Genomic DNA, 13,998 nt, shown 5'->3' with positions numbered 1-13,998 from the left:
TCTACGAACCTATGAAACTATTCAATCCCTGAGTCACTTCTCTAGGATCACTCTGACACTCTTGAGAGTGGTCTCAGCTAATTATAGCAACTCAACTCAACGCAACTCTCATGTCATGTAGAATATGTAGATACCTGAACTTAAAGCTTAGCTTAGTTAGCTAATTTTATTATCCAGCACTCTATGATGTGATCCTATGTTAAGAGAGGGTTTTACACGCTCTGTTATTACTTAATCCAGTCCGTAGCCACGTTTTCGGAACAAACTCTTTTGTAATGAATAGTTTAAGTAATTATTCTGTCTCTGAGTACGACAGTTTTCAAGGACTCTTTTAAAGGCCCTCTCTGGGCTGGAGGCTGGAGAGAAATCATTGGATGATTTTCCCCGCTTAAAAAAAGTCCTTTGTTCTACAATAAATGTATGTTTTCCCCACAGTCCTGCAATACGGTTTCGTGACAATATTCGTGGCGGCGTTCCCGCTGGCGCCGCTGTTCGCGCTGATCAACAACGTGCTAGAAATGAGGCTGGACGCCAAGAAGTTCCTCACGTGCTACCGCCGCCCCGTGCCGCAGCGCGTCAACGACATCGGCGTCTGGTACCGCATCCTCGACTCTATTGGGAAACTCAGTATCATAACTAATGTAAGTTTTATATGATCTTATTGTAACTTTCGTGAGACATACTAAATTAATAATTATGTTATCGGCTTACTCACGTAATTGTTTGACGAGGAACTCGACTAGTTTCAAGCCATGCTAGAGGCTCATATATTATAGCATTCCGCGACACACGACGCGGCGATTGTCGCGCAATGCGAGTAAGCCGATAACATAGTAATTAATTAAGTTATATATGTATTAAAAAAAATTCACACATACATAACTTCACGCTTGTTCCCCATGGGGTATGCAGAGGCAAGGGCACGTCAATTGCTACGAATCTTACGTACATATTCAGTGAGTTATTATAGTGATAGTAAGATTATGGAAATTTGTAGTTATTTTGAGTAATAGTAGTAGACTCTACCACACTTTAGAATTGTAAGCCTGATCCATTTAAATATTCAATGTCTTAACGGCAATCGCCAAACAGAAAGCCAAGCGTGGAAATTAGTCTAGTGAAGCTATTTGCTCGTTCCAAAGTGTAGCTTCTAATGGAGAACGAGCAAGAAACTCTATAGGTTACTTTTTTCAATCAGGTTCACAATACAATTCTTGGTTATTGGTCTTGTGATTGCTTCAACTATTTAAGAACAATGTAACACCAATGACAAAAACTACGACTAATTTTGTCCCAATTTTCTCAGGGTTTCATAATAGCGTTCACGTCGGATTTCATACCGCGTCTCGTGTATCAGTTCACGAACGGATCTATGAACCAGTACGTGAACAATACGCTCGCAGACTTCAACATCAGCGTGCTAGAACATCCGCCCATCAAGACCACGTATAATGAAACTATGTGCAGGTGAGTTTGGACTTTATTTTGTTTAGTTGTAAGGGTGATGTTTGCTCCGTAGCTCTGGACGACCTGGTACACATTTTACCGTGTGCTACGGCTCGAAAAGCTGTAGAAGGAAATAGGGTCCATTTTAGTCAATCACAGAGTTTGACTATTTTCGCCTCTGCCAAGTTATGCGAGAAGTCACTTAGAGGAATGCATATAAACATGGCATTCTAAGTTTCTTCTTTAAATACGACTTTAACGCGTAATAAGTTAATTGCTGCTTCGTTTTATTATTGTATTAAAATAAACAGAAACCTGAACTAAACCGTTCGAGAGCTATGATGCCACAGACAGACCGACAACTTGCAACACCCCTTTTTTTGAGCCGGCGGTTAAAATAGACATTATTGAGATTACTTTTTTGTGGCTTAAAATCCGTCGAGTATTTTTGTTAATACTGTCTTTCTTTTAATATTGTAGTTTCCCCGGCTACTGGTACTACAAGGAGGGCGATAGCTATGAGCACAGCAACTGGTACTGGCACATCATGGGCGCTAGACTCGCCTTCGTCGTCGTTTTCGAGGTAACTAGCAGATTTATTTAGAAAAAAATACAATTTTAACGCTCAATTATTTTCTTAGAGTTCCTTTTTCCCCAGAACTACTTGATTTTACTCTTTTTATTTGGTTGTACCTAATGTACGAAAATCCCAGACATGTTTAGTCATACTTTCTTTATTTTTAGGATTGCCATAATAAGCCATAATAAGAAAACGAGCAGATGGATCACCTGATGGTATGCAATCGCCGCTGCTATGCACACTTGAAACACCAGGCGTTACAAGTGCGTTGCCGGCCTTTTGGGGGTTAGGAATTTAAGGGTAGTTGGGGAAGCTGGGATTGGGAAGGGGGAAATTGGGCTTTCGGTAACCTCACTCATTCACTCTAAGAACATTGCCACAACTTATTGTTTTTCTCTTTACCATCATACTGTGACTTTTTCCACAGAACGTGGTGGCGCTAGTGATGATAATAGTCCGTTGGGCTATCCCGGACATGTCAGGCGAACTGAGAGACCGAATAAGGCGCGAGGCGTACGTGATCAACTCGTTCATTCTGGAGGAGACCCGCGCGCGGTCCGTGCGAGACCAAGGTGCCGCCCACTCTACGCCCGTATAGTTACGTACGGTACGCACGCAACCGCTTCGCAACATTACTTTTCTTTTTTTTACTAACCGCGGATGTATTTCATTGGTGTTTTTTATGATAGAAGTAAGAGAATTCCGTTGTAGTCATGTTAATCGGTCTCGTTTTTTTATGTTGGTTCTAGTTGAATTTGTGTCGGAAAATATGTAGATCGATTAATTTTGACGGTAAGGAATTGTAGAGAAGATAGTCGTATAAGTATTTACAGTTATTAGTTTAATGGAGTTGATTAAATTATCAACCCCTATTGGGGTTTTCTTATTGCTATGCAAAAGTTCCTATTATGGTATTTAATACCGTTATATCTAAATTCTAGTCCATTTTAGCCAAATATTTTAAGATTAATTAATAGATAATTTTATAACATATTTTCTTACATTTCCTAGCCAATGAACTACATCCGTATGAAGACTGTGTTTTGTGTGTTTGATACTACTATACTATGACGTCACTATTATAGTAAACGTCAATTCTCCTTTTGGGAACCAAAAACCTCCACCTAGTGTGCCAAATAACATTTGAGTGGTTGTGTTTGAAATTCGAGTTCTATTATGCGTTACATAAAGTTGTTTTTGGACCTATACATGTCTCATAATAAGACGTGTATAATTTACATAAATTCGATATATGAAAACTGATTGATATTGCAATTTGAGTTCTATTATGCGATGCATAAAGTTGCTTTTTGACCTATACATGTCTTATGTATTATATACGAGTATCTATAGACTGATTGATATTTATCTTTAAGTTCTATTACGCGTTACATAAGGTCGATTTTTGACCTATACCTGTCTCATAATAAGACTTGTATTGTAAAAAATACATTTGGTGAATTTCATGTAGTGTGTAGAATTGGTTAACGGTCGAAGCTACGTCCAATACCTGCTTGATATTGTCCCGGCTTTCTGCTTAATAAGAATAATAATTATTGTTGTTTATATTTACAAAGTTCAGCGTAATAAACTAGTGTATGGGTGTTGATATTGCAGAAATATATTTGATACAATACATTATGAATTAGAATTAGCAGAAATTGCGATCTTCCATGAAATGAAATTTTCAATAGAACTTTTTAATAGGTTCTAGTATAATCAACATTTGTGTTATAACTTAAACAGTAGCAGCGCAATCTCTTGTTAAAATAAGGAAGTAAATACATTTTTATTGTATTGAAACAGTGTAACCTATGGAGTTTTTTGCTCGTTCTTCTCCATAGGAATCTACACTTTGGAATGAGGAAATAGCTTCACTAGAGGACTGACCGACAGAGACATTTTTTTTTAATTTGCTTTTTCGTTTAACATTGTTCTTCAAGTTTATTTGAAAGAAATAATTTTGACTTTGACTTAGACTTTGTGCTGTAAGTACTGATTAGACTAGCATTGTAACATAATATTTAATAAAACAGCAATATCGTTAACATCTTACACTAATTTTATGTATGTTGTATTTATGATAAAAATATTAAATTAAATGCCAGAGTATCTTCTATTTTGAGGGGTACAAAGTGTCCCCTTAGATCGCTTATCACAGTGTGATAGGTGTGATAGCTATCAACTGTATCATACACGCTCAATGCAGTCTTATTTCGTGTTGCTGGGAACTTCAATTGTACTGTAGCATGGCTTTAGAATGTGGGTGAATTATCATTAAATTAATTGAAATATACGGCTTATTGGCGTGAACTATCGGAGATAAGCTCTACCAGTTTCAAGTCACATCGGGAGTCATATACGTGGGAAATGGGTGAAGTGCGATGACGACGCTATTAGAGCTTCTTTTAGAATAGTTCTCGTGGGTAAACCGTAGTATTTCGATTAATTTTATTATTGCGTTTCATTAAATGTTTTGCCGGAATGTTTTTTTTAAATCATTTGAATGAAGCTGATAAAATATTTCATAGTAATAAAGGGGGGATTTTTTAAAGTGTCATTGAAATGTATATGAAAACGAAAGTCATAGGATACTATCATTTAGAGGGGCATTATACAACCAACCTCCATTATTACACCTTAAAAATATCAGCATGATAAATGTCATTACCACAAAAACAGTACAAACCAATATCACCCCTAAAACCATAAACATACATCGTAAAATCAATTGAAGTTCCTTCCAACACGTTTCAACTGATGCTCGCTTAATACTAAGTTAGTTATAAGTTTATAATATGAGTAAATGTAAGCATTTAGCGAAGAAAGCAGGTCTGCCGATACTGTGCGGTGCTGTGTGAGTGAATATTTTACTGTACGACTTAACAGCATGTTTGGTACAAGGAATTGTTATTAAGAACATAGTTCAACTACTAATTCATTTTTAAAGTGCATTGGAATTGAATAAATAGTTAATGTAAGTAAGTTTTTTTTGACAGATGAGGAAAAGTAGACTTTGTTTCTTTATTGATAGGGTTGAATTTTATTCGGCATTGTCTTAAATGACATTCTTTTGACACTTTATTAAAATCGTAGAACTAAACCGATTTGTTTAAGATGTTGAGCCTAATCGTCGTACTCAGAGTCATTTAATGGTTACTTAAGCTAGTCCTTAGTAATTGTTTTCGGAACAAAATCGTTGTTAAGAAATAATTCAAAGTAATCATTCAATGTTTCTGAGTACGACAGTGAGGTCTACATCTTAATTGGAAGAAAATAATGGTTTTTAAAGATAATATTTTCTTATAAATCATTACGTTGACACGAGCAAGCGTGGTGATTAACGCTGAAATCTTCTCCATGTGAGGAGAGGACTTTGGTCAGCAGTGGCCACTTCATAGGCCGTTGATGTGAAATCATTATATTCCATCCTTGTAGTTTATTTTAAAGCTATAAATTCCAATGCACTTTAATACACGAACAAACACTGATTGGCTTACACAATAACGCCACGTAGTTAGTTCTAACACCGGTCGCCGTTTGACCACCATTTGAAATCCAAGCTTATTTGGTTTAAGCTTTACGTACTTAGGCCGCTTCAGCTTGTAGAGTTTGGTTAAATTTAAAATTGATCTCACAGTTTCACATTAAAGTTCATGATTGACACCTTTTTTATGGGATAGGCCGGCAAACGAGCTGAGGGCATCATCTGACAGTAAGCAATAGGGATGATGACGGGGTATGAAAATTAAAAATATATTTAGTCCGTCAGTTAGGTAATGAAAAAATATTTGACACGTATTTTTTTAATTTTGTCATATAAAATAACAATACCTAGATAAAACGAATAATGAAATAATATTATACACGTATTTTTTACTTTGTCATATAAGAGAACAATATTTAGATAAAACGAATAATGCAAAAATATTAGCCACGTATTTTTTACTTTGTTAAGATAACAATACTTAGATAAAACGAATAATGGAAAAAATATTAGACACGTTTTTTTATTTTGTCATATAACATAACAATACTTAGATAAAACGAATCAAAGTTTAAGAGTGGGAGCAAATACGTCATTTCTACGTATAAAACGTACGTATGTAGAAGTGACGTCACTCGATTTGAAAAATCAATATACCTCCGAAAGAATTTGTTTCCGTAAAAAAATACGTGTCTAATGTTTTAAAATAATCTACAAGACGAACATTAAAATAAAAATTAGTCATCTACCCTATTGGTGCCGTCTATGCACCAGCAATACCGGAGCACAAAAAGTTACAAGTGCGTTGCCGGCCTTTTGGGGGGGTATTGGAGGACTGGACTTCCATTTTTCGCAAGAGTAAAATATTTTTAACTGGTGTCTCCAAGTTTGGTTTTCTAACGTTAGATTCAAATGGTTATGGCTTCATACTTCTATGGTTAAAGTTATTGGGAATGCATGTTTATTTTTAATGACTTTGTTATAAAAAGTTATTCGACAAGAATCAAAGTAATTTTGAGATCTTCCTCCAATTTAGTAATATTAGTTTATATTAAAATACCTATCTGCAAATGATAGTACATTTGATTGGGTTGTAAAAATAAATAAACAAACTTCTTCTTATGGAAACTAATGTATAGTTTCCATAGATTTTAATGTGATATTTAGTCATTCATAATGTCACATAATATAGGCTATCACATGTATAGGCTTCATAATAATGTTTTGAGAGTTAAAGTTTGTAATCACGTGATTTTATCACAATGAAAATAAACACGCTTATTTTAAATACATGATGCTACACATTTGAGCAACGCCCGCATTCATTAAAAATCTATTAAATTGAAAATTCACAAACAACACATATCAGAAGCATGTTTTTTTAAGTACTTTTCTAATATATTTTTTTTTACCAAATAATTGACACAATTTTAATAAATTATAGGAGATACGACAGATTCAAATTGGAACCACATAGCTTCCATGTCAGGGTCAGACTTCGATTTAGCGGCCCATGGTGATCATCAGAACATCAGGGATATTGGGAAACATGTTGTCGGCGAAATCGACGACCAACCGCCGCCTGCGCACGTCTAGTGCCTTAGAAAAGAACGCCATTAAAAAGTACGTATGGGTTTAATGAGAAATGTATCTTATTGGGTCGTTGAACTAAAGGGGAAATACATTTACGTGGCGTGGCGTGGCGTGTCGTGGCTCCAAATCAACTTGCAAGCATTTGACAACTCACGCCACATAGTAGTATCACTAACCATAGTATATGTATGAAACTGATATGTTTCTTAAGCGCCACGCCACGGTAATGTGTTCTCCGCATTATAAGTTGTATGTACGTGTGTCCAAAGATACTGTTTTCTATGTTAACATATAAGTATTGTTATTGTTTCGTGATACAAATGTAGTTACAATATACCGCTAGAATGTTTGTCAAACAATTGATGGTACTTCCATTTTTTTAATCCAGTCTTCTTTTATGAAGGGCCAATGTGGGCAACGAAATACCGCGAGAATAAGAAGACGTTATATTGTGTAATAATATTAAGGCGGCTGAATGTTTTGAGCATAAAGTGTAAAGAAGATGACATTAGACACGAAGTTTACAGTTCAATCACAAAACTTAATGATATAAAACTAGACATATATATTACTTGAGTCACTAATAATACTTTATTGGTACTTAATCTAAAAAAATTCAGCCGTCTTAGTAAAAATACAAGCTTAGGTCGGTTCATATTCAGACGGAACATGCGTCGCGTATCATCGGTCGCGTAACGCCAGAACAGACAAATGTATAGAAAAACAATTGAACGTTCACACTCGCCTAATGATACGTTAGTGCAACTGATGATACGCTCGACGTATTTTACGTCAGATATAAACCAACCATAAAACAAACACATTAATGTCCATTTTGTATCAAAATGTAAGCTTTGCGTGTGAGCGATGTTGTGAAATACACAAAAATCGGTTAGTAAATAGCAATTAATTTGAAATTTATAATAACAGTGAAATGATGCTGTCCAGTCTAGTCCCTTTCAAAGTAATTAGATTTAAAGGGAACGACGTGATCTGAGATTAACATGCTTGATTTTGCTTGTTAAATAAAATTCATAAAAAATAAATAATTAAATGAAACTTAAGTATGTTTACAGTAAGTTGTGTGATTTGACCTATATGTACCCTTAGTACGATTTAGCTTTACGGTTAATGTAGTCGAAACCAAACCGCGATCGGCGCTCTGATTGGTTGGTTTATTCGAGCCGGCCAATCAGAGCACCGAATGCACTCTCATTTCGATTACTTTAAACGTAAAGCAAACTCATACTAAGGGTTACTGCTTTGTTGCAGTCTAGGGAATAAAAGGTTGTTTTAAAGTTTTGTACAATCGTGAAGGAATAATTGAGCTGTTATTTTGACCACGCGTTAGCTAATGAATGGTATGTAAATTGAATTTGGATTGCTAAAAAGTGGTTAAACAATCTTTAAGTCTACCTTTTGGTAAGGTTTACCTAATAATGCGTATTAGCACTCCAATTGTTTAGTCATCCGTAATATTGCGATGGTATGAGGAGATTAATGGTGAAAGGGAAACATTTTATTATAAACCATTTATTTATGATGAAAAATCTATCATTTTTATATAAAACAAAAACTTAAAAAGACAATAACACTAGCTGCTGTACTCGGAGACATTTAATGATTACTTAAACTATTCCTTAGTAACGATTTTGTCCTAAAAAAAATCACTAAGGACTGGGTTAAGTAACCATTAAATTACTCTGAGTACGGCGGTGTGAAACACAATTGTTAAAATATCTTCGATATTAAAAATGTACTTAAGCGAAAACAGGTTTAGTTCACATATCAGTATATCAGAAAACATTCATTTCATATGAAAGAGAGAGAAAGAAACTAATGAAGTGTTCTGTAGGATTTACGCAGTAAAAATTGTATTTGAACAAACTGCTGGTCTTTAAAAGTCCCATGGACTTATCATTATGGGGCTTGTAATAGGCGATATTTATGTAATTAAAAAAAATATCACATTATAATCAAAATTGAATGTACTGCTTCCTCACGAAATTTATCGAAGGAGCTCGACTAGTTTCAAGCCACGACCGTGGCTCATAACTAGGAGCAGCTTACAAATATGTTTGGAGGGCGTTCGGCGCTCCGATTGGTCGGCTTTAAGGAACCAACCAATCGTTAAACAGAAATAAAACTCGCACTAAGCCCTCTGGTAAGTTCTATCGCTTGTTATTGTCTGTTGTCTATTTATGAAAAGCTTTCTATATCAAAGTATAGGTAATATCTATATTATTTTGTATGTTATATTACATGTTTATATTAAAAATGCGCTTATATTAATTTCATATGTTATCTTGTACACTTCAAGACTAAAATCGAATCTCATTGAGCATTTTCTTCAAATATTTATTATCTTTGTGAATGTAACCAAAGGTTATTTTACTCTACATTTCAAATGTAGACTCTATTTGTTTAGTAATAAAGTCCATAAACTCGATTCTCGAGTGTTTATCGATTGCTTTTCGATATTCAAATGTTGATGATACTCGTTTCGATAATAATTATGTTTTTAAACATAATCTGGGTGTAGAGCGAACATTCTTCGACTCGGTAGAAAAACTAACTGAAATGATATAGTTTTTGAGAGTTCGTTTCATTACCTACTCTGAAAGTTGTATTTGTGGAGGTAGTCGCTTTTATTAATTAATCAAATTGCGTACTTCAGGGGACTCGCAACACAATTGGCGATAAGTGACTTGTTACATTGTGTATGTCCAGCCTACCACCTACTACGGGGATAGTCGTAACGTCACGATGGTCAAATGGGGGCTACTGTTTTTTTATCTAGCAAGAAGTCAGTTTATCCAATCACTGTAGCTGTAAAAAATTGTACGTCCATTGGTGTAGCTAATACTGTATTCTATAGTTCCAAACTAGCACCATCCATTGAGCAAAATAACGGTAGTCCCCGTTTCTTGTACATATTTGCGAGCCAGAATCATGTTGATTTCTCGAACCGTACCCTTAGTATGAGTTTGCTTTACGCTTTAGGCGTTTTTATTGGTTAGTTCATTCGCACCGGCCAATCAATGCACCGAACGCGTTTGTTTCGTTTTCGTTTAACGTAAAGCCAACTTATACTCAGGGTACCGTTTACTCTGCGACTGACTTGAGTTGTTATATTATAAATGGCTATATTATTTTGTCCTACATCAAGACATCCATTTTCGGCTTCCGATTCCACATTAGCCAAATAGACAATATTTAGCTTCGGTTTTTTCATTGTATACATTTTGATATAATCATATTATATAAGATATTTATATAATTATGTCTGTGTGTCGTCCTAAGCTGTAAGTGTTAAAAACTCGCCTGATTCAAGTGTTCAGTAGTGAAATGTAGAAAATTCTAGAATTTGTGAAGCGTATAGTTGGCAAGAAATGCTTAGAAAGTAAATGGCGGGAGTTTTTGAAGCGTTTTAATATTATAAACGTTAAAATGTTATTACATTTATTTGCTTGATAAAACAATCTGTCCTATATAAGATGTTCTAAAATTATATGCCACGGCTTTAATGGGAGGTATCGTTGTGTTTGAAGATTACAATAGTGAGGAAATTTCGTACACCGGACCATTTAATTCAATTTGAGAACATAAAGAAGTTAAATAAACACTGACTTGCAATTGATAGCAATTGTTTTCATTGACGAAGCGACAGACACAGTGAAAGAGATAGCTCTTTCATAACAAATTCATACGTAGATATGTTTGCATGAAAAATAATTACTCATAGGTAAACAATAGTTTATATTTACTATTGTAATCTTCAAACATAACACTACTCCCCATTAAAGTCGTGACAGAAACTTTTTAAGCTCCTTCTACAATCCTATATGTTTATCAGAATGAATTTATATTTGTTCTTACATATTTATAATAAAACATATTTTCTGAAGCTGTTATACTCAAATACTATTAATAATTTACCATAACATCCTTTATGATATAAGCCTTGTCTATAATGTTATATTTTTGCCTTAAATTTTAATATTATAATAATAATTATTAAAATGAGTTGAGTACATTTTTTTTACGATACAGGCATGATTTTATTCTTCAGTTAATTAAACATTATTTTAATAATACAAAGTTATTTCCATTACAATTTATTATATTGTGTATACTCTTATATGTGCTCCATTATAGGAAAGTTAGTAGGTAAGGGAATTTTATGAAAAAATAATAGCCTCTCAAACTAAACAATGTTTATTATACTTTGGTCTGTGCTTTGGTCATTTAATGAATGTGGGTAATACAGTAAAATTATATCATGAATCGTGTAAAATTCCCTCGCCACAACGTTTGGTGATTGTATTTACGTAATTTTGTTCACGGTGCTTCTGAGTCCTAATTTTACTATACATATATTATAATGTTTTATAATACTAAGGAGGAAGTCCTGGTTTTGGCTGTTTTTCATACCTAGTCACATAAGTGATTATATTGTAAGTCTTTTAAACAGTGGAAATTAGATCAAAATGAATAATATTCATGAATTATAGTTTTTTTTGCAGATTTTATGTTGAATGAATTTGTGTATCTACACTTTGAGCTTTAACTTGCCCATGCGCAATGAGAGTTATAGTTTTTTTCGCTCAATGATTACTAGATGGCGTTAATGTAGTAAAGCCTGTTTGTCCATTCAATGTAGTTGTGAGGAATTGAATGCCAGTAAGAAATGTTGTATTGGACAAACAGACAACATGCAATCTGGTGAGTGAAAAAAAAATATAGTACTCATTGATTGTTAAGAATGCGCACAATATATTAGCTAAGTGTAGTTCGCGTAGTCAAGCAATTAGTGCAATTTCCAACCGTTTTCGAATGTTTATAAGGTTCAATGTTAATTGTTCTGTCATATTTACGAAGTCTATTGAAAATACAGAAGAAATATTTTGGTAAAAACTTGTTGTTTTTGAACTGAAGGGAGTATTTTGGGAATTAAACTGGAAAGTATTTGTGTGTAGGTGTTTGTGGTGTTTGAGGATAATATAGTAGGGATGTTTGACTCGCCATCGAATAAATAATTCATTATTTGATTTATTAGAGCCATTTAATTTTTAGAAAATTTATTATAGGTTGATAAATTGCGAATTATAATTTTCAAAGAGAGTATATACACAGATTTGAGTTTAAAGAAACTACCATGTCATGGTGTAAAATATCGTGAATAAGACTAAAAACAATACATGTTTTAAGTCTAATTACAAGTTAAATTCATTTTTGTCACACATTTCTAAAAGCATCCCTATTATAATACGTGTAGAACTCAAATCGGCAATGTACTTTCAACATTTTTGTTCGATAACAGTTGTCATTATAAACTCTCTAGTTTCATTGTCTATGTCACAAGTAGTTACCGTAGTGTTAGTGAGAACAGATTGTACTATGCGATTTCTTGACTTCCTAGACATCAGCTCATAAAGATATACCAAAATTATTTAATACATTTTCAACTTTGTCTTAATGTTGTAAGGTTCAAAGTAATATAATTTGTTATATTACTGACACACTTGGTATCTAATGAAGTCAATTGGTCGTTTACTGAATAATCTGTGGTCGGTCATCGTGTGCAAGTTGTTATGCTGAATGTGAGACGCTTCTATTTATAATGTTTATATCGATTATATATGGAAAGTTTATTTGTGTTTTATTTAAAAAAAAAAAAAAAACGTACACATTGTACCTATATTATCAATTATCTTCACAACTTGTGGTCGACACTGATTCTAAGATCCGGTTGAATGTATTAGTAAAGGGTATAACAACTATGTAATCGCTTGCTGTAATTTAATTGTCTAAGTATCCTTATATATTTCCTAATTTTAACTTAACATTCATGATTTTATTACATTTCATAAAGAATAGCTATAAGTATCTAATATTTTAATTGAATACAGTAATGCAACATTTTTCACCCTTTTTTTGAAGGCTCCAATGACTTCTCCCGCCTTGGGTGAGGCGAGAGGAGTGTCAGACTCTTCATTGACTAAAAATCACTCCATTCTTATTCCTGCTCTTTGAGCCAGAGCCAGATCAACCCGTTAAGTTCTTTACGCCTCCGTACAATTTCCCCTTAATACTATAATTATATATTTAGACAGTTTTATCGAAGGCAAATCGTTGAGCCGTGGGAAAGCGATTACTTATTTGTAATTTTTATTTAAAATTGACCCTGTATACTATTGCACATTATCGGTGAATTAATAGATTTAATAATATCAAGACCTATCCTTACAATTAACCATTTTGTGGTGCGAAAAGAAGTGGTGCAAAGTATTATACTGCGAGGTTATTTGAACCTAAGTAATTTCCTGAACCGGGAAAGTAGGGAGGGTCGTGGTTCCGTAGTTTTGTCTTTGGGTCGAACGGGTGGAATTATTGGAATGGTCTCCGAAGTCGTACTACCAGCCCTGGTTGCACTGGACGATGGTCGCGACGTCTGCGCACCGCGGCTCGCATTGCTTATAGTTCCCAGTTCGATCTGAAACAGTGAATGAATGTTTTATAATATTGTGTCTTTATAGATTACTTAGTCAGAGATGCACAAATGTCATGGTGATTGAAACCTGAAAAAAAAAACATTATTTTATGGCTTCACCAACACATGACTGCCGATCTGGGTGAGGCTGAAGGGAATGTCACATTCTCCGTGACCAAAAACCACACCGTTTCAACTCCCGCTTCAAACTTGGGCAGTTCCTATATGACGACCTCACTTGCATTCCCAACAGAGCATCGACACTCGTGGGCCCCATCTGTGGTGATATGATGGCTTTTTGAGTATGCTGCGGACGCTCGGGTCTGGTTCAGAAGAGTGGTCAGTGGTCCCCGACACCCGGAGCGTCTTCAGCGGCAGCTAAGGTTGACGAGGTTCCTT

General features: G+C 34.5%; 2 protein-coding genes across 10 annotated transcripts in view; one reads left to right on the top strand and one right to left on the bottom strand.

Moving 5' to 3' along the window:
• The window catches only part of LOC118262208 (anoctamin-1), a 36,648-nt gene extending 23,888 nt beyond the window's left edge, over nt 1-12,760 (top strand). For 7 of the 8 annotated variants that reach the window (XM_035573384.2, XM_035573383.2, XM_035573382.2 and 4 more), the window contains 5 exons: nt 436-641; nt 1,307-1,467; nt 1,927-2,029; nt 2,454-2,598; nt 6,958-12,760. In XM_035573384.2, the coding sequence (XP_035429277.2) occupies nt 436-641; nt 1,307-1,467; nt 1,927-2,029; nt 2,454-2,598; nt 6,958-7,109 (767 nt within the window). In that variant the 3' untranslated portion in view covers nt 7,110-12,760. Of the gene's footprint in view, nt 1-435; nt 642-1,306; nt 1,468-1,926; nt 2,030-2,453; nt 2,634-6,957 lie in introns of all 8 variants that reach the window. The other variant, XM_035573385.2, reaches the window with a different exon arrangement.
• Nucleotides 12,153-13,998, bottom strand: part of LOC118262207 (adenylyl cyclase 78C) — a 23,600-nt gene continuing 21,754 nt past the window's right edge. For both annotated transcript variants that reach the window (XM_035573381.2, XM_050697775.1), the window contains exon 27: nt 12,153-13,602. In XM_035573381.2, the coding sequence (XP_035429274.2) occupies nt 13,411-13,602 (192 nt within the window). In that variant the 3' untranslated portion in view covers nt 12,153-13,410. The remainder of the gene's footprint in view (nt 13,603-13,998) is intronic.

Source organism: Spodoptera frugiperda, chromosome 12 (genome assembly GCF_023101765.2).
Source record: "Spodoptera frugiperda isolate SF20-4 chromosome 12, AGI-APGP_CSIRO_Sfru_2.0, whole genome shotgun sequence".
Lineage (NCBI taxonomy): Eukaryota > Metazoa > Arthropoda > Insecta > Lepidoptera > Noctuidae > Spodoptera > Spodoptera frugiperda.
This window is presented reverse-complemented; position numbering and strand designations above follow the sequence as displayed.